This window comes from Helianthus annuus, chromosome 5 (genome assembly GCF_002127325.2).
Source record: "Helianthus annuus cultivar XRQ/B chromosome 5, HanXRQr2.0-SUNRISE, whole genome shotgun sequence".
Lineage (NCBI taxonomy): Eukaryota > Viridiplantae > Streptophyta > Magnoliopsida > Asterales > Asteraceae > Helianthus > Helianthus annuus.
Genome location: NC_035437.2, coordinates 165,402,820 through 165,424,931, shown reverse-complemented (window position 1 = coordinate 165,424,931; position 22,112 = coordinate 165,402,820). Strand labels below are relative to the sequence as shown.

The 22,112-nt window shown below is 35.4% G+C and overlaps 1 protein-coding gene and 1 long non-coding RNA gene across 3 annotated transcripts; one reads left to right on the top strand and one right to left on the bottom strand.

Annotated features, from left to right (window-relative positions):
* Positions 1-1,657: 1,657 nt before the first annotated feature.
* LOC118492392 lies at positions 1,658-7,818 on the bottom strand. 2 transcript variants are annotated; one of them, XR_004893540.1, is made up of 7 exons: positions 7,453-7,818; positions 6,495-6,788; positions 6,340-6,407; positions 5,828-5,979; positions 4,739-4,784; positions 4,454-4,499; positions 1,658-1,817 (listed from the first exon to the last, which is right to left on the bottom strand). It is a non-coding gene; the product is annotated as an uncharacterized LOC118492392 (long non-coding RNA). The 2 variants fall into 2 exon arrangements; XR_004893541.1 differs by lacking the exon at positions 6,495-6,788 and having other exon boundaries at positions 7,453-7,817.
* A 3,261-nt stretch (positions 7,819-11,079) lies between these two features.
* On the top strand, positions 11,080-15,936 carry LOC110943918. The gene is made up of 6 exons (XM_022185649.1): positions 11,080-12,066; positions 12,149-12,389; positions 12,482-13,167; positions 13,233-15,312; positions 15,421-15,701; positions 15,928-15,936. Exons 1-6 carry the CDS (start codon positions 11,080-11,082, stop codon positions 15,934-15,936), a joined length of 4,284 nt encoding a protein of 1,427 aa, XP_022041341.1.
* Positions 15,937-22,112: the final 6,176 nt, after the last annotated feature.

The following is a 22,112-nucleotide window of genomic DNA, read 5'->3' as shown; positions in this document are numbered from 1 at the left end:
GTCCAAGGACTAAAATGATAAAATGCCAAAAATTCAGCTTCCGGAGGTCCCTTACGGACCGTAACGTACTCCTTACAGACCGTAAGGGGTTTTGAAAACGTAAGGCAGTGAAAACACCCCTTACGGACCGTAACCCACCTCTTATGGTCCGTAAGAGGTGCCCAGCGACAGAAATATGGCAGCTTGCCTGCCATGTTGCCACCTAGCTCTCTGGTTTATGCCGCTCTAACTCTCCTTCCTCCATGTGTTGCGACACTAATCAGCTCCTAATGATCTTTGGCAACACTTGTCATGATTTGAGGCCATTTAGAGTGGTATAAATAGATGATCAAGTTGTTCATTCAACTCACACCTTCACAATTCACTGCTAAATCTTTCTTGGAGCATTTCTGGAGCTAGAAGTTGCCCCTATTGTTCTCAATAGTCCCTTTATGTAGTAAGTCATTTCCATTGGTCAATTCCGATTATTTAGTTAGAATTCAACTCAAAGTCAAACAGTTTGACTTTCAGTTCTGACCATTATGGTCAAGTCAAAGTTCGAATCGAACTTTCCTATGTGATTTCCCCTGTGATCATACCCTCCGACAATCACGTTTAATAGGCAAAATGATGAGTCAAGCATGTTATATCTAAAAAGTAAAAACTAGTAAATATGCGTTTTGCGCTAATTGGACTTTTAACTATCTAAACCAATTATTTTGACATCATATCAATTTATATATACTAATGAAACATGTTTTGACATTAGGGCTATCCAAACTGCTCGAAGATCGCTCGAAAAATGCCCGAAAAATGCTCGTTCGATTCCTGCTCAGTTTGTAAATGAGCCCCTAGGCTCGGTTCGATTTGAAAACGAGCCAAGCATGAGCAAAGGTCCGCTTGCTCGTCGATCGCTCGGTTTCGCTCGAATTATTTTTATTAAATAATATATATATATATATATATATATATAGGGTGAAGATCATTTCAGAACCCTAAATATTTACAGAACTGGCAGAACTCTTAATAAACAATCTTTTTATTCATATTTTTTATATTTAGGGTTTTTTAATAATTTATTATATGTATTTTTAAGATTACATACATGTTAAGTTTAATTTTATCATTTTTTGTTTGTAATCTATACTATATTATAATGCATGAGGAAGGGATTCCCAAAAGTTAAGAACTTCTTCCCCCCTTATTTATAAATAAACCCCTAAAATGAGGGTAAAGTGGTCTTTTAAACACTATTTATTTTTTAACCCCTCAAATTAATTACATTTTAATCCTTTTCTTTGACCAACCAAATCTCAAATCAATAAAGAATAAAGCTACGGAAACTTTCAAAAGGTTGAACTGGTCTTCATTTTGGACTAAAATAAGTTTTTCAAATACGTTTTTATTAACTAATGTCACAATTAATTTGTAAATTAATACCATTTAACATTGTTAAACGCAAGTAAACTTGTTAACTAAATTTAACACAATTTTAATATCCTTTAATTATTAATCAGTTAAAATGATAATTAATACTTTTTAAAGGTGAATTATTAATACTTTTTACTATTACAAAACAAACTTCTTAAAACAAAAATTTGACATCTTTATTGTATCAAAAATTTGTACTGTATTATTCTGTTCTATAAAACAAATTTTTAATGCATACGAAAAAAAGGGAGACAACATATCTCGATATTTTTAATGCATACGAAAAAAAACCTGAAAATGACAACTGAAAGCCAAGTAATAGCAACATCATTTCTTATATTTTAGTTTCCTTTATCTTTTTTTTTTCCTTCAATATTTTCTATTCAGCTCAACTCCACGTCATTAATCTGCAAGATATAAACAAAAAGACTTCAAATGGGCTGCCAATAAATTCTAAATAAATAGCTAATCGTTTGTTTTTTTTTTAAAGCAAGATATAAACATAAAGGGTGCCAGATTATGCAACTAACTTTCTAAACAAAAGGGTGCCAGATTATGCAACTAACTTTCTAAACAAAAGGGTGCTAGATTTCAAAATAACCCTAATTCACCTCTATATTCCTACTATAAATACTATTATAGTAGGGCACCCATTTCTATTGCTTAACATAACATTTGATTATGGATCCAATTTCGAATCCAGTGATTGCGAAAAAACAATCATATGATGTAGTACTTTCAAAGGTTAGATTGTTAATTCGTATCAATTTATAAATTCTGTTTTAATTTTATAATATATGTTATTTTTTCGTTTCAGTTGGAAGGTGAACGCGCCGATTTAAACAATCCAGTTGCAGCTCCCGCTTCTAAGGTTTTGATTTTGATTGTTTTATTAATTTTTATGTTCAAACATCGATTAAATAACGAGCTGTTATGTTATTTTTTTCGTTTCAGTTGGAAGGTGAACGCGTCGATTTGAACACTCCAGTTGCAGCTCCCGCTTCTAAGGTTTCGATTTTGATTGTTTTATTAATTTTTTCTGTTCAAACGAAAAAATAAATTATGAGCTGTTCATATTAACGGGTTTTTTGCAGGATGACGGTGATAAATCTGTTGAGATAATCAGTTACGGTCACATGTTCAGCCCGTACAAGTCTCATCTTCAACGTGAATTTTCTGAAGAGGTAATTTTAGGGTTTATTTAATCTTTTTTTAACTTTTTTATTCAGTTTTTGTCTTTTTTTAAGGATCGAATTTATTCAGTTTTTGTTTTTTTAAGGATCGAACATTTGAAGCTCAAAGGAAGAGATACAAGAGGCTATCAGAATGGAAATGGAGTCAAGTTATCAATTTAGATGATTCTAAAGAAGATGACAAAGAAGAAGAACTAGAAGACACAGCCGATTCAAGCGCAAAGAAGAAAACCGAATTAAAAATTCCTCAAGTGTCAATTCAGAAGAGGAATAGATTTCATTCAGCATAATATGAAATCTTTCAAGTGCTTTTATTTTTTTTTTTCATTTTTAATTATGTTTGATCTAGACAATTTCATTTTCACTTGTTTTGTTTTCATTTTCAGTTTTTTTAGAATTAATGCAGTCTAATAAACTTTATTTTATATTTTAAATTTTCAGTGTTTGAATTCCCACATCCTCTTAAATCCAGTGAACAATTATTGCAGTTACAGTAATAAAAAAAATAATTTGCATAGCTATATTTTCGTAATAATAAATATATATTAAACTTCAATTTATTTATATATTTTTACTGCATTAGACACCATATATATTCTTTGTAAAACTTTACCTTCTCGTAATGTGTATCTATGTGCCATTCGAAAAGGAAAACGGTGATAAAAATTCATATAGGTTACAATACACATGTCTGTCGTTTGAAAAGAAAAGATATACAATTAAATAATCTGATAGTGATGAGATGATGATAAATTTAAATTTTTAAAAATAGTTATATACAATTAAATAATCTGGTAGTGGGTAAATATCATATACTACCAAATTTTTGAAGTCCTGTTATATTATAACGTAATTTTGTAAATTTATACTCATAAATTTCTCTTTAACACAAATCCATAAACTTACTAAAATCTAAATCAATTAATGATTAATGTGAAAATTTAACACCTTTAAAAAAAGCGTAATAACTATGCATTATATATAGCACGTAACCAATATAAAAAATCCCTAAAAAAAGCCCTAATTTGGGTAAGTATCATATTATAAGAAACAGTTACATCAAGTTAAACTAGATAGTTCGTATTTGTTGCATTTTTTTAGGAGATATTATTTAAAAATTAGACTCATAAGATAATATTACTTTATTTCAAAAACGCTACAGCAAATTTAAACTAGATCTTTTTGCATTTTTTTAGGGATTATCATTTAAAAACAGCATAAGATAAGATTAAGTTATTTTAAAAAAGCTACAGCAAGTAAACTAGATACTGTTGCATTATAATAGGGATTATTATTTAAAATTTTGACTAATAAGATAAGATTAGTTGATTCAAAAAAGCTACAGTTTGTTAAAAATTCATAGGTTTTAAGTGTGTTATATATAGATACAACTCCCTTATTCATTACTTGTTTTACTCCAACAAAAAGCCAGTTCTTCTCAATTGGCGGGTTTAGCAGGTAAGAACCGTATTCAAGTTTTTCTACATCGTCAATACACAATAACTTTTGCAAACAATTCTTAATCTAAACATTCATCCTTGCAGTGGTTTTAGTTGATCAAAGTTCATCCTGAGTTGATCTTAGACAGGTATGGATTCTTTCATAAAAATGATTATGATGTATGCTTTATTTTATAAAATTATATGTTTCTAACTGTTGTGTTTTATAATTTTCTTTGTTCTTCTAAAGATGCATCATGTTTAGATATATTAATCATTCCGTTTTCAAACAGTTTAGATCTCACGTTTTATACAGTAAACCATTTCCCCCAATTATAACCCTAATAAGCTATAAAAAAATCAACAAAAAACTTTTAGGGGAATGTATATGTACATAAAATAGGATGATACCTTGATTTTGCCGGAAAATATAGCGCTTGTAAAGACACGATGCGACCTGTTTAAGAAAATAACACCACCAGTTAAGACACAAATACGAACTGAAAAACACAATAAAAAACTTCACTTAGGCTAACAATAATATTTTTTACATGTTTTTATACTTACAGTACATCTGTGATCATATTAGTCTATTTTCATGTTCCAAACGTAAATGGAATATTGTAATAAAAAACTTTTTGAGGTGAGATATACAACTATGCTTAAACTACTTATGTACATAAAATAGGATGATACCTTGATTTTGCCGGAAAATATAGCGCTTGTAAAGACACGATGCGACCTGTTTAAGAAAATAACACCACCAGTTAAGACACAAATACGAACTGAAAAACACAATAAAAAACTTCACTTAGGCTAACAATAATATTTTTTACATGTTTTTATACTTACAGTACATCTATGATCATATTAGTCTACTTTCATGTTCCAAACGTAAATGGTATATTGCAATAAAAAACTTTTTGAGGTGAGATATACAACTATGTAAGGGTGCTAAACAGGTCGTGTTCGCGGGTTGGCGGGTTCAACCCGACCCGAACCCGAAAATTTTACACAAACCCGAACACGACCTGAACCCGAAAATCATATCATACATAAGAACCCGAACACGATCCGAAGTTTCGTGGGTTGACCCGAACACGACCCGTTCAACCCGAATTTTTTTTATTTTTTTCTGAAATTAATATATTAAAATTAAAATTTACTTAAAAAAACACTAATGTATATAATAATATCATATTTAAATTATAAAATCTTTGTTAATTTCTCTTTTTAAATTGTAATCATTGCATAAATACATACCCCATTTAATTTATGACATAAAATATATTGTAAAAGAATATAATATAGTATAAATGTGTTAAACGGGTCAACCTGCCAACCCAACCAGGTTGACCCGAACCCGACCCGTTAACCTAAACGGGTTCACGGGTTCAACCTAAAACTGACCCGAACCCGTTTAAACTAAACCTAAACCCGCGAATTTCGTGTTAGGTTCGTGTCGGGTTTTCGGGTCGTGTTAAAAATTCACGCCCCTACAACTATGCTTAAACTACTTATTTGGTTCAAATGAGAAAGCGATAAAGTGTAGGAAACAAGAGTCATGTGATCACTTGTCCCCTTTTTTACATTATTTGCCCCAATTCTTTTTGCTTCTATTCCCAAAGGTTACAAAATCAATTGTTAAAGGAGGTTTGTAGGATCACATGAAGCCAATAATCTAGATCTCCATTCAGTAAAGTTGCAAACTCTCTAAGATCAATTCATCAAAATCTAAACAAAGCAAGCATAAATACAGCCAATTAATTAAAAAATACAGCAAACCTGAGCGGCAACAGTGTGAGAACGAGTTGGAAACAGCTTAGTTATACAAGCAGTATTAAAGCCATGCTCAGATAGACCAATTGCAGCTCGTAAACCCGCACCTCCGGCTCGTATGTATGATCAACTATCATATACGCTGATCCTCCAACTTTCTGTTCACACACATCCAGAAACACTATTAACACACACACACACACACTGACACATGCATTTCGAACAAATCAAATTTCAAACATCTAGCGTAGGGGTGCAAACGAGCCGAGCGGCTCGCGAGCTACTCGAGATCGGCTCGAGAAAAAGCTCGAAACGAGCCGAGCCTTATCGAGCCCGAGCCGAGCTTGAGTCTATTATTTATATTATTTTTATTTAATATATTAATTTTAATAGATAATAAACGAGCCGAGCCCGAGCCGAGCTCGAGCTTGAGAAAATACAAACGAGCCGAGCTCGAGCCTTGAAAACAAAGCTCGAATCGATATAACTGAAAACAAACGGAGGTAGTAATAGATTACCGATTCAGATGAGAAGAATCTGTGTGAAAAAGAGCCGCCGGAGGTGGATCTCCGGGACGGAATGCGACCTGTTTAAGATAATAACACCACCAGTTAAGACACAAATACGAACTGAAAAACACAATCAAAAACTTCACTTATGCTAACAATAATACCTAATTGGCAGTTTATAACACGACACGGTTGAACTTTGAAGCCTGAACTGAACAGAACGAATTAATCGAATCGGAAAGTGAAGGATAGAAGGAGAGAGGACTTAGGAGGAGGAGGAGGAGGCGGCGGCATCTGAAGTGTGAGCGATGTGCAACAGATGGTGTTTATGAGAGATATTCTAACTTAGGAGGAGGAGGCGGCATCTTAGGGTTTCGATTGTGTAAAATCATTGAAGTGTTTGTCTGATATTCATCCCATGTCTCAATACAATCATCCACCGTCCACACACATCTCATCTTCCAATACACATCATCCACCGTCCATACCAACATATTATTTATTTTGAATTTATTAAAATAAAATGTGGTATGGTTCTAGAACCAACTATAACTTTTTTTATTTATTCAGTAATATTTTAAATAAAGGATTCAGATTATAGAAATAAATACTCTTAATAATATTAAAGTTTCACTCACAAATAATACTACTTGATAAAAAGATGGGGAAAGAATAGTATTATTTAATATAAGTTTCAATTTTATTCGTGAAATTTTATATAATATATGATTTTTTATTTTGTTTTCACATAATAACTTTAATTTATTAACTTTTTTTTAAATACACAGATTCATTTGAATATAAATTTTATTAAGAATCAAATACAAATTTTATTAATTTTTTACATCAAAATCACATGATCATAAACTTATGAGCATGTTGTTTCCTATTAATAACAAATCAAAATTTTCCATTTTTTTCAATAAAAAACAAAACAAAAGGGTCATCTAATCTAAATTGCTGAAAATACACAATCAATTAGAAATTCAAGAAAACCCAAATTGGAATCTTAAAGTCATAAGCTTTAACCAAAAACTACACCCAATTTTCAATACAATCAGAAAACTAAATACCCAACTTATGGACAACATTAAAAATAGAAACATAAAGAAAAGAAAGTACCTGAAGTGATTTGTGCTGAATAGTTTGGCCATCACGAATCCTGCCTACCGCCACCAAGGGCCACCGTAAAACCAAATCCACATCTTGCACTACCGCCACCAAATTCATCAAAGATGTCGTCGATGTTGAGTACTGGTGATGCCGGTGTGAGAGCTGGCACGCTGTTGGACCCAATCACCGCCCCTCGTATGCACAAACCACCACCACATGTGGCTTTCCTACCTTGGAATGACGGTCGTTGGCGCCAGGAAACCACCGTGACCACCTTGCTTTTGTTTGTCTTTGCATTTCTTTTTCTTCGGCTCCTCTCAAGCTCAACCACCCACCTTGGAATTTTTCTTTAGATTACCCAAATCATCCATTAGATGTGTATAAAATTAGTGGGGAAACAAAGATAAAGATAATGACTGGCAAATGCCGGTTCGAGAAACTTGGAAACCGGTAATGTCCTGTGAGCTGGAATAGTGGGCCTACAAGAAGCTCTTTATACGGAGACTTATGTCACCAAATATTTAGTTTCTTATTTATATATATTTTTGTCATCTTCATTTGAATATTTTATTATTTCCTTTTGTTTTCATTTGAATCGAATGAACTTTTACTATTTCCTTTTGTTTTACATCAAAATCACATGACATGCACTTTAGTTTCTTATTTTAATCGAATGAACTTTTATTATTTCCTTTCGTTTTTTATGACATGCACTTTAGGAGCTACGAGAGTGTGTCCAATTACATTTCATTAGTATACAGTGACATATTTGTTATTTTTTCATTTTTTTAGATCAAGGTCAGTATGTCGTCACTACCATTTTATGTAATTATGCTGGATATAATTGCAAGGCTCCCCCCCCCCCTTAGCTGTCGCAAAATGCAAGACGGTCAGCAAGAAATGGTTGGCCTACATCTCAAAACCGGAATTTCTAAGGGTGCATTGTCATTTCATGCGAGCATCACCCGATCAGAAAATCCTCACTGTTGGAAACCCTAGCTTGTGTTTAGTACGTTCGTTGAACTTTGCGGATGCTAACTACTTCTTAGCCACCGACGTTCCAACCCCATTTAATGTTCGTCCAAGGAATTTGTTATTCTTAGCAATCTTGGATGGCATGCTCTGTGTTTGCCTTAAAAACACATGTGAGTTACTTCTATGGAATCCGCTAACCCGTGCCTGCAAGATATTGTCAAACTCTATTAAGCAGGGTTTTTACAAAGTCCAACACGATGCTATTGGGTTCTATGTTGACTCTTCTTTTGACTACAATATAGTTCACATAAAACGTAGATGAGGTACTATTGCGGTTTACATCTATTCATTGCGACTTGGCTCGTGGAAGTCTGTACGCTTCCTTAAAAAGCGCCCATACCATGGCCAGACATACAGCTGGTCTTCGGCGACTTTCAGTGGTGATGGTTTATACTTCCGAGTTTCGCAATATTGGCTTGCAGGTCACAAGATGATAATTCGCTTCGAAGTAAACACAAAGCAGTTTTCCGAATTACCATTTCCGAATGCCTCCGGTGAGGGACCTAATGGTGCTTTAGTCAGCATAAGATCCGAACTTCATATGTTTGTTGCTAGCGGTTACTACGAACGGCCTGTGGATTTGTGGAAGCTTCACAATGGATCGTGGATGTTGTTGTGCTCTTTTCCTTTTAGGAGGTGTCTTCCATTTCCAGAAATTACATCCATCACATATCTCAATTTGAAAGACTCATGTCTTATGATCACGGAGTGGGGACAAGTGATCGAATTTGATTTACACTTGGATGAGTGGGATTTCTTTAGTCCTGCTACTTTTGGCCGTATTATCCATGGTTCCGTCTACACAGAGACAATTCTTTCACCGGGATTTTAGTTTCATGCATTTGTTAAGAGTTATTGTCTTTATGTTTATTGCAGTAATATTTACTTTTCCCGGTTATTCGACCCGTATTTTTTTTTTTTTTTGAACTTTTGTTTCAATGGCATGCATCTTATATTTTAATATCAAAATTCAACTTTTATTTCTTTTATATTTGAAGGTATACTTGCTCATGGATTTGCATTTCATTGTTGACTCTTTCTCATCAGTCACACAGTACGGAGTTTCGTATACTGTGTGTTTCGTTTGGGTCGACTTTGTTTTGCCTATTGTAGGTGAAAACAAATTATTAGTAGTTTTTCTAGACCAACACGTAAGATCCGTTCATCTTATTAAATTCCAAAAAGTGTAATTGGTATATTAATAACTATTTTATTTTTTAGAGACAAAAGTTGGTCGGTTTTGTCCCAGCACCATTCATGCAATTCTTCAAAGATATGAATTTGGTGGGCAACATGTTCGTACTTAAGCATTTCCAAAGAGAAAAATTCGATTACCAAGAATGGCCAAAACATGAAAACTACCTCTTGGTTTGGAGTGAATTCAAGATTGTATTTACAAAGCACACTAAACTTATTCAATTTAACAGTCATGTTCCACGAGGGTTTCGTATGTATCCAATAGTGCCTTCTATAAAAAATCTGTTGGACGACACGAGATACGAAAAAATAATTACTGGTACGTAAAAGTTGTTTAGATACATACAAACTTTTATGACATGATACTTTATTACTACATTATATATATAAAGAACAATTCATTATTGGTTTTAGATGTCGTTGGGAAGATTGTCAAGGGTGAGAGACGATTTGGACATTTTCTTATGGATCTTCAAGATTTTACGTGAGGCACTATTCTTGTGAAAAAAAATAATGTTCTTTTAATAGGCTTATATATACAGTTTTGATTATGTTAACTAATCTATCTCAATTATAATATGTGGCAGCGGTCACACGATACAATTATTTTTATACGACTCGAGACAGATTCAAATGGTCATAACTTTCCGTGCGATGTTAAGAAAATCTATTGTCTATGTGTCTCTTGTCAAGTTGGTTCGATCTCCAGACAGTATGTTATACTATACTTGTTTTTTAAAGACTTACTTACATTAAACGAAACTTATACTTTATTTTGTTTCACTTATAGGGTATATTTTGCGGTCAACTGATTTCACTACCATTGTCATTGAACCAAACATGCATGAGGCTCATGCTATTTAAATGTTCGATTATTAATGTAGTTTTTAATTCAGTTTGACCTCCTTTTTATATTAATAATTTATTTATACATTTTGTATTGGTGTTTTGGTTCCTTTTACATTTATATACATTACTACATTGCGAATAATTATTATTGATATTTCTTACAAATTTAATCTAAGATGATATTGCAGGATGTTAATTAGATGCACAAAATAGCTAAATGAAATAAAGAAACATCCAAATCAACCTCCAACAAATACAAAAATAATACACAACTATAAAAATTATATATGATTTATAATTTTAAAACTAAGCAAAAATAAAAATTAGAGTATGTGAAAAAAAATATAATGGTATGTTCCATATTTTTACACTTACCTTTATTTAGAAAGAAGAAGATGGTAGCCAGTTTTAAGTTGTATATTATTTTATTTTTTCATGAATGTACATGATTAGTTATTTAAATGGTTGTTAAAAATGTTTGTAGTATCTTATATAATCTCTACTAATATTCACAACGTTATTATTTATACAAAAGGTAGTCATCATTCTACTACTATGAGTAACAATCAACAAAACCATCGTACTGGCGCATCGGCCTCAACTGCATCAACGTCACATGGAAAACGAAAAGAGTACAATAGACGATACTACTTACAGAAAGATAATACCAAAGAAGCAAGAGTTTGTAACGGCAATGCCTCTCAAAGCAATTCATCTGTACCATTTAGGACTAATCAGTCAAATGAGAGGACGCCGCTAAGCACATTACAAACTAATAATCGTGGTCACGCTATACGAATGAGAAATGAGCCTGTCTCATGTACTTTGGTCAATGCAAGAAACGAGTCTAATAGACAACGTATTTCAAATGGTGGCCCGAGTACACAGATTTCGACCGGTGATCAACCGCCCATACGAGACGATACCGTAGAACATGATCCATATAATTTTGTGTACGATGGTTTACCTAGACAATCTCTCATCTTAAATGAACGCATTCCATGTCCACATTGTGGAGCAAAACGATTTAAATATGAATTCCCTACCTTTTGTTGCATGAGTGGGAAAACAAAATTAGCAACTTCAGTAATTCCGGATGAATTGTACCTGCTCTTCACATCCCAAGATGAAATTGGGAAAATGTTTAGGACAAATATACGTGCTTATAACACCAATTTTTCTTTCGCCTCGATGGGTGTGACATTGGATGATACGTTGGCCAATATGAGAGACGGTGTATATACTTTTCGTGCACATAAAGGAATATATCACAGAATTGACCAATTAGTTCCCAGAGATGGAACACCTAGGTACTTACAGCTATATTTTTTTGATCCTGACACTGAGTTAGATCTTAGACTCCAATGGCCAAATCTTGATCGAAATATTACACAAACGTTGGCACGTGTTCTTTCCAGCAACCCTTATGTCGAGACATTTCGAAGTCTTGCGGAGCTAGGTCCTCTAGACAACTATAAAGTCACTCTGAACGCTTCAGTTGAACTTGACCAGAGGGTGTACAACCGACCAACCACATCTGAGGTTTGATTAACATTATTTTTATTTACAAATAACATTGATATATTAGAAATATATTAATGATTTCTACTACACATTTATATAGGTTGCCGGTATTTGGGTTGAAGGTAATGACAATATCACTGCCTACAAAAGAAGTATTGTAGTGTACGGTAGGTCTGAATACCCTCAAACTATTCAGCCGTACTATGGATGTTACGATCCATTATCGTATCCTTTATTCTTCCCTAATGGTGAGGCGGGTTGGCATCCTAACATACCACGTAATGGAGTATCAATCAATAACGTTCATAATGATTACGATGACATCGACGAAGACGCTGAAGGTAGGAAGAACTTTATTATGTTTTTACATGTCAATCACATAAATACCCCAAATTTTAATGTAATATAATTATATGTTCTTTATTTGACTCAGTGGCTAACCCACGAGGGGGTAGGACAACCGTAGCTATGCGAGAATACTACTGTTACAAGTTTCAAATTCGCAGTACGGAGAACGTGCTTTTGCTTGGCGGTAGATTGCTACAGCAATTTGTTGTAGATGTCTATATAAAGCTTGAGACATCACGTTTACAATTTTGTGAACGAAACCAAATTAAGATACGAGCTGAATTATATCAAGGTCTTGTGGATTGTGTCCATGCAGGTGAGGTGCGTCCTAGCAGAGTCGGTCAACGTATTGTATTGCCTGCGTCATTCATTGGAGGGCCTCGTGACATGCGTCGACGGTTTCTAGATGCTATGACTTTAGTGCAAGATGATGGAAAACCTGATTTATTCCTTACGATGACGTGTAATCCTCAATGGCCAGAGATATGTGATAATTTGAAACCTGGTCAAACCGCACAAGATCGTCCAGATCTTGTTTCACGAATATTTCGTGCTAAATTAGAGGATCTTAAAGAGCAGCTCTTCAAGAAACATTTACTTGGAAAGGTTCTGGCATACGTTTATGTCATTGAGTTTCAAAAGCGTGGTTTGCCGCATGCACATTTCCTCCTTATCATGCACCCGCCATACAAGATTAATAATCCAGACCATTATGATAAGGTTGTTTGTGCTGAAATTCCTGACAAAGAACGACATCCACAACTACATGAGGTTGTTGTCAAGAACATGATTCATGGTCCATGCGGAAATTTACGGACAAGAGTCCTTGTATGCAGGGTGATCCAAAGGTATGTCGCTTTCATTATCCTAGACAGTTTAATGAGCAGACAACACAAGGAGAAGATGCATATCCATTATACCGAAGGAGAGACACTGGAATAACGGTGGACGTACGAGGACAAACTCTTGATAACAGATGGGTTGTCCCTTATAACCCAAGGCTTTTAATGATGTATAATTGCCACATGAATGTCGAGGTTTGCTCGAGTATAAAATCTGTTAAATATCTGTTCAAATATGTATACAAAGGACATGACAAACAGGTTATTCATGTTGATCCAGACGCACCTGATGTTATTATTAATGAGATAAAGAGATTTCAGGATACACGCTACGTATCCCCCCCGGAGGCTATGTGGCGTATTTTTTCTTTCCCTCTTTCTAATATCTATCCTGCTGTTTTAGCCTTACAACTTCATCTCCCGAATAAGCAGATGGTTAGATTTAGAGAAGATTATTCTAGGTTGGCAATTGTTGATAGGGAAAGAGATAAAAGAACCATGCTGACTGCATTTTTTGAGTATAACCATGGGAATGAACCGTCAAGGCAATATTTGTATAAGGATTTCCCGAAACACTTCACATGGAACGCATCCTCACGTTGTTGGTGTCCTCGTGCTACTAGGCCACAAAGAGGTCGTATTGTTAATGCCAATCCAGCCGAAGGGGAAAGGTACTACTTACCCCTACTCTTGTGTAATGTCAGAGGACCTACTTCTTTTGAAGATCTTTGCACGGTTAATGGTATTAAGTACACGTCATTCAGAAGAGCAGCTCTTGAGGTAGGCTTGATAGAGAATGATAATAGTCTATCGCAATGTCTCACAGAAGCGTCTCTATTTCAGTTTCCCAATGCTCTTAGAAGGTTATTCGCAACAATAATGATTTTCTACGAACCTGGTGATATTCGTAAGCTGTGGAATGATCACTTTGATGCACTATCTGAAGATCACAGGTTACAATGTGAAAGTTTGGAACACGTTCAAAATATGGTTCTTACTGACATCAGTGTCATCCTACAATCTATGGGTAAAAATATTGATGATTTCGATCTTCCGAAAATAACAGAACTCAACTTACAACATCCAGTTCAACGTGAGGTGCAAGAGGAGTATGGGATAGTTGTGGAACCTGAACACTTATCTGCCATAGATGAACTTAATTCAGACCAAAGAAGAGTGTTTGATGAGATCATGGCACATTTGGATAATAATCGTCCAGGTGTGTTCTTTATAGATGGTCCGGGTGGAACGGGAAAAACATTTCTGTACAAAGCTTTGCTTGCTCAAGTACGTTCACGTGGTCTTATTGCTCTTGCGACAGCTTCATCAGGTGCCGCCGCTAATAATATGCCAGGTGGGAGAACGGCTCACTCGAGATTCAAGATTCCCATTTGTGTCAATAACAATTCGATGTGCAACATAAAAAAACAAAGTGGGGTAGCTGAACTAATTAGGTCCTCAAGGTTAATCATATGGGATGAGGCATCAATGACAAAACGTCAGGTGATAGAGGCAGTCGATCGAACATTGAAAGACATTATAGGTGTTAATCCCCCATTTGGTGGAAAGATAATGGTTATGGGGGGAGATTTTAGACAAGTGTTGCCGGTTGTTAAACGCGGAACTAGAGCACAGATTGTAGACTCCAGCCTGCGGATGTCGCCTCTTTGGCATTTGACTAAAAAGATGTGGTTGACGATAAACATGAGAGCGCTAAATGATCCGTGGTATTCTGATTTTCTTTTAAGAGTCGGTGATGGGTCTGAAGAATCGATCGAAGGAAGCTATATTCGCATACCAGACGACATGACAATTCCTTTCAGTATTCCAGAAAACTCTATAAAAGAATTGATCAATGCAGTCTTTCCGTCAATTCAAAGTAATGTATATTCTTCTGATTATATAATCTCTAGAGCAATATTGTCCACTAAAAATGACAGTGTTGACGAGATCAATGATCAAATGATTGACATGTTTCAAGGGGATGAAAAGGTTTACTATAGTTTCGATGAAGTCGAAGACAATCGCCACAACTTCTATCCGGTCGAGTTCTTAAACTCACTAACTGTTAGTGGTTTGCCGCCTCATAAGCTTCGTTTAAAAATCGGTTGACCTATAATATTGTTGCGGAATATCGATCCATCACATGGTTTATGTAATGGTACAAGATTGATATGTAAAGGCTTCCAGCGTAATGTTATTGATGCAGAGATAGCTGTCGGGCAACATGCCGGAAAAAGAGTATTTTTGCCAAGAATCCCTTTGTGTCTTTCTGAAGACGACATGTTCCCGTTCAAGCTAAAAAGAAAACAATTCCCCATTCGACTTAGCTTTTCCATGACAATCAACAAAGCTCAAGGTCAAACAATTCCGCATGTTGGTGTTTATCTTCCGGATTCAGTATTTTCGCATGGACAACTTTATGTCGCTTTATCAAGAGGGATATCACGTGCTAATACAAAGGTATTAGTACATCCTGCCAAAGACTTCAGACGAGAAGGGGTATACACCTCAAATGTTGTCTATCGAGAGGTGTTACATGACGAATGAAATACTTGTGAGTGAGAATGTGATGATTTTTTTATGCATTTGGTGGTTTACGCAATTACGTTCTAAATATAGTATAGATGATGTTATTATTTTACACACTTTGGTCTCTTTTACTCACTTATTTATTTTTCTCTTGCAGATTGATTAAGAATTTGTTATGGATAAGACAGAGAGCAAAATGGAAGATGTGTCAGGTATCTACCTATCTATCATATCTTATAACTTACATGATAAAACATATGTAACTAAAATACTTAACATTTCTTTCAGTTCCCCAAACTGCTCCAGCAGCTACTACTGATGTATCAGTAAAAGAGGAGATCAAAGAAGAAACTCATCCTCCAAAAGATGTAACAATCAAACAGGAAGAGATACAAGAAATTCCAGAGGACGTTGATCTCGATGATGAGAAATGGTGGCATGACAATATGGATGAGATCCTTGAGATGTTTAAGCCATATGATCACTAAATTTTTAACCTCGTCATGCAAGTACTTGATATTTGAGCTTTTAGTTTTCAACATTTATGTTTAAGACTTATCTTTCCTTATTTGTGTGCTACTTTATATAACTTTTAATTATGTTTAAGATTATTTTTTCTTATTCGTGTATTACTTTATTACACCAATGGTTTCTTGAATTAGGGTATAATTAAAATTCTAGACATATGTAACACCTATGACATATATCCACCACAATAATAAAAATATTATACGAATAAGAAAACTACCAGAAATGAGTGCCGCAATGCAAAGTGTCGCCCCCGCCGCATCGCGCGGGCACCCTACTAGTTTTATAATTACACATATGTAAACTAGTTTTTTGCATATATGTAACTAATTATTACACATATATATAATTTGGCTATTACATATATGTAAACTACTCTTAACATGTCTGTAATTATAAAATTACATATAATAAATGATTAAAGTATGTTAAGTATAAAAAATATATATAATAATTGATTGTTTATTTGGAGTTCTGAAAGTTCTGTAATTATTAGAGTTCTAAAATGAACCTAACCCTATATATCTATATTTATATAGATAAGTAGCCCAAGAAAAATTAAAAGCCTAAGAAACATACTAGCCCAACCCAATACCACCCTAATTCCTAAAAATTCATCAGCACCTAATCTCCTGCTACATACCTCCTTCTAGTCTGCTACATACCTCGCCACTGCTGCTCAAGTTCAAGTGTTCAACTCATACGGATACGGTACAATCGCCGCTGCTGCTCAAGTTCAAGTTCGATTGTTGAGGATCCAAATGATTTTTTTGCTTGCCTCAATTCAAGAACCATTTCGATTTAAAGAAAATCTGAACTTGTGGAGTATTTGGATAAGCCGAACCTAAAATGTATAGATCCAAAATTTGATGTGTTGAAGTGGTGGAGCCAACATTGTAGCAAGTTTCCGGTTTTGTGTAAGATGGCGAAAGACATTTTTGGCATCCCGATGTCACACCCCTAATTTCCACGTGTCACCGGTGGGCCCGGTGGGGGATTACCGTGACGTAGTTGATATCATCATAGTCAAACGACACAAATTATAATGCACAGCGGAAGCAAAGATAGATTTATTTCAACTTAATTTATTGTAATATTCGAGTATCACAAAATGTCGAAATAAAATCCACAGGCAGAATCAAATAAAAAGGAAACTTCATTTCAACAGACTTCTTGCATCCTAAGCTTGCGAGACTTCTATGGATGCTTAAGGAGTGACCAGCCTATTACGCGTAGTACCTGCACTTAGTCTTTTTGGAAAATACGTCAGTTTACACTGGTAAATACAATTCAACTGACTCATTTTGAAAATGTTTAAAATTGATTTAAATGCTCGTGGCATAAAACTTTTTATAACTTGGGATAATTATTTGCTTAATAATCTTGTAAAAGAATTACATGTTTATTCTGCGTTCGGTAGCCCGGGTCGTGCCGGGTTAAAGATTAATAGACACACCACTTAATATAATTCCGCCGCGAGACTTCTCTCGTACCGACGATTATACATGTTGTACTACACTACGGGTGTACGCCTACACCCGAGTGCTAAGGTCGTGGCCATTCTTTGAATGATGCCAAGGATATCCGGGACATGGTCATTAAGCCCCCAAAGGCGTTAAACAAACAAAACAACATTTTCAAACGGGTTAATTTGACTGCACATAACCAAGACCGGTTAAGGTCAATTCCCGACCAAGCGGTATTTTATATACCGTACGCCAAGCCCGTATAGGGAAAATAAGTTAAACGTATTTACCTGCGCAAAGTATAATTCAAAAATAGCGAATGCACGTAGCTTTTACTGGGCTCCTAGAAAGATGTAAATTAAGGTTTTAATAACCTATTAGAATTCTAACGGGTCTTAAGCTTAGACCGGTTAGTTATAAAGGAAGATTACGGTTTTAAGCGCACAATAAGGCGAAGACCGTTTTAGAATGTGGTTTTGACCCAACAAGCTTGCATACTTGTTTAACATGGGTAATATAATCACATTCTGGATTTTGAGACCGAAAAGATATGGTTTGACCCGTTTCGGCTAAAATGGCCAAACTAGTCACATAAGCCGATCCGAACGCGTATAATGCGTAACGAGTAACCATAAGAGTCAAATACAAGTTTCTGAAGTCAATATGCTTAAAATATGTTGTGATATCAGAATGATACCTTTCATTATGCCCCAAATGATTTTAAACCAAAACTATGCCTCATAAGGGCGTTTTGGTCATTTTCATAAGGTGAAAAAGGGTTAAAAATAATAACCTGAGTTACAGGTCTAATTAAATTAGTAAATATACTTAATTTACTAAGTTATAACAGTAGGGTATCAAATTTATGTGAAATTTATTATCTTTAACCTTACTATGCACCGTAGGGGCATTTTGGTAATTTCACATGTGCCTAAAAGGTCAATTCTGGAATTCTGAGTTCAAAACATTTGCCTACTGATTAAAATATAAAAATTCACTAATTACATCAGTAGGTTCAATCCCTTAAGCTTAATAAGGTTCTAGTGCACACTTATGCGTTAAAAATGCCTAAAAAGGCGATTTGGAGGCATTTCCGGGTTTTCTGTAAAACGCTGATATTTCTAATATTCCAGAAAGCTCAAAATAATTTATTTATCATAACAAATCAATAAAAATTGGTTTGAGGTCAAAAGGATTTGTAAAACTCAATTTATGGCTAAAAAGGGCAAAACCGGCATAAACCGAATTAATCTTAGAATACTAAGTTATGCTCAGCCTAAAAATAAATAAAAATCTCCAAAAATCCCAAAATATTATTTTATAACAGTGGGTAAAAAGTTTGGTATAAAAATTTGGGTTTTGATAGGCTATACATAATTTACGCCATTTAATTAGTAAAGAAGCTCTTAATTACGCTATTGAGCATAACTCTTAATCTAGACCTCAAACTGACTTCAAATTTTGGGTGCAAGTTTATAAATCAGTAGCTAAGGTGCCTACCCTTTTACATTTTCAAAAATCACGTTTTAAGGTCAAATGGGCATAATGGTCAACATATAAGCGATTAACGGAAACATGCATGTGAATAGGATATCTAATGAACCAAGTTGTATAATCTCAGAGAGTTATACTAACATGTAAATAGGTTCAAAAGAAGCTCTAAGGCAATCCTAATCTTGGCTTAAACGGGTCAGAACTGAAAGTCAAAGCAGAAGTCAAACTCTGCGACTTTCGGTTCCAAACCGAGCCTAAACTGAAAATTGTCGAGTTGAACATGTTGGAACATGTTCTTACATTAATTACCAAGTTATTTTAATGATCAAATAGGTTGCATGTAACCTACATTGCTAATTATGCATTAATTTGCAAATAACCTTTCTGTTGACTTTTTATAATAAGCTTTGACTCGACAATTAGCATAGTTAGAGTGGGAATTTGGAAATACTCTTTTAAGGGTTTGTTACCCACATAATTACCTACTTAAAGGTACTTTTAATTCGTGATTTGACAGAGCACATTTTAATTAATCACGAAGTCAAACCTTAATTACGACGTTTGACTTTTAGCTAAATAACTAAGCTAAAACGAATTAGGAAGGGTTAAGGACACTTACAAGAGTCCTAATTGAGATTAGAGATCACTAGGAAGATGGCTTGAAGTCCAGAGAGCTCCAGAAGTGAACTTATGCAAAGTTGTAAATGAATGCAAGTGATGTTCACAACTTCAAGCTTCTTATATACTAATTTTGATCTCATAGGATGGTGCCAAACAAGTCTACACATGATACAAAATCATTACAGGTGCCCCCTATGCATGAAATACCATTGGGGCAGCCCCTGGTATGTAAAACAAGCTTTCTAAGTCGGTTAACAGGCCTGAAATGGCAGCTGTCCACGAATTCTGATGCTGGGAGTCTGATGCGGCCCGCCTGGGGTTACCAGGGATTCTAATGCGGGCCGCCTGACCTGTCTGATTAGTCAACAAGTTTTCAAACTTTGCAATTTCAGTCCCTGGTCCTTTGTATCGTGGTTTTAAGTCCTTAAATTGCATTTCCAGCCTTCTAACTTGATTTTTAAGGGCCTTGAGACTTTTACTAACTTGGTTAAGTCCTTGACTAAACTTGTAACCACTCATAAGGCCATAGAATTTAATGTTGACGCTTTTAACCCCTCGAACACGAATTTGATCATAACTTTCTCATACGATAACGAAACTTTATGAAATTTTAACCACATATTCTAGTGAGTATAATTTATCATTACAAAGCTTCGGGTCTGCCAAAAGGCCACTCAGAGGTATACTTTGCACATGTTGACACTTTTAGCCCCTGTAGTTTGTAATTCCTCACTTTCTTTCATGTTTAGCTTCGTATGATCCATGATTTATTCGTTGGAAGGTATAAACATTATGTAGGGCTATTTTAGAATATATTTATCCATTGTTGACACTTTGGACCCTTATATTCACATAGTTTCCCCGTTTGTCAACTTTAGTCCCTCCAAAGTATTCTTTCTCACGTTCAGAGCTTATGACACGTGTTTATACTTTATTGGACACAAATTTTCAAGGTGTTACATCCTCACCCCCTTAAAAGAAATCTCGTCCTCGAGATTTAAGGAAACAGATGAGGGTATTTCGTCCTCACCCCCTTCATTGCGGATTCTAGCTCCCACGTGTATTCAGGACCTCTGCGGGCGTCCCACTTCACCTTGACAATAGGCACAAGCTTTCTCCGAAGCTTCTTTACCTGTTGATCCTCAATCGACACAGGTTTTTCCACAAATTTTAAGCTCTCGTCTATATGCACATCTGCGTGTGGTATGACTAGCGACTCATCAGCTAGACGTTTCTTCAGATTACAGACGTGAAATACATTATGAATACCATCGAGTTCTTCGGGTAAGTTTAACTTGTAAGCCACTGATCCTACACATTCGATGATCTCGAATGGTCCTATATACCTTGGGCTTAACTTACCTTTCTTACCAAATCGCATCACCCCTTTCCAAGGTGATACTTTGAGCAAAACTTTATCGCCAACCTCAAACTTGAGAGGTTTTCGCCTTTCATCCACATAGCTCTTTTGCCTGTCTCGAGCAGCTTTCAGGCGGTCGCGAATTTGGACAATCTTGTCCGTTGCCTCGAAGACTAAGTCAGGACATGATAATTGGGTATCCCCTACTTCTGCCCAGCAGATGGGCGTTCTGCACTTTCTACCATATAGTGCCTCAAAAGGCGCAACCTTAATGCTAGTATGGTAGCTATTATTGTAGGAGAACTCGACCAACGGTAAATGCCTGTCCCAACTACCTCCTAGATCAATTACACATGCACGCAGCATGTCTTCCAACGTTTGAATAGTACGCTCACTCTGCCCATCCGTCTGAGGATGGTAAGCCGTACTGAAATTCAATTGAGTGCCCAGAGACTGTTGGAAACTCTTCCAGAAATGAGATGTGTATCTAGTATCCCGATCTGAGATAATAGATACTGGTACGCCATGCAAGGCCACAATCTTATCTACGTACAGTTGAGCTAACATGTCAGAGCTGAAGGTTTCTTTAATGGGTAGGAAATGTGCTGACTTGGTCAGTCTATCAACTATGACCCATATAGTATCATTTCCCTTCGGCGTCTTAGGCAATTTGGTGATGAAGTCCATCGTCACCATTTCCCATTTCCAAGTGGGAATCTTAGGCTGTTGTAGCAAACCAGACGGCTTCTGATGTTCAGCCTTAACTTTAGCACACGTCAAGCATTTTGCTACGTAAGCGGCTATAGACTTTTTCAAGCCTATCCACCAATAATTTGCATTTAAATCCTGGTACATCTTATCAGCTCCAGGATG

Bases quoted from the DNA above. Each gene is read 5' to 3' on its own strand.
- LOC110943918 (XM_022185649.1), top strand. From the start codon at position 11,080: ATGAGTAACAATCAACAAAACCATCGTACTGGCGCATCGGCCTCAACT. The intron at 12,390-12,481 runs GTAGGAAGAACT...TATTTGACTCAG, and splicing joins CATCGACGAAGACGCTGAAG to TGGCTAACCCACGAGGGGGT. The intron at 15,313-15,420 runs GTTTGCCGCCTC...TGATATGTAAAG, and splicing joins AAACTCACTAACTGTTAGTG to GCTTCCAGCGTAATGTTATT.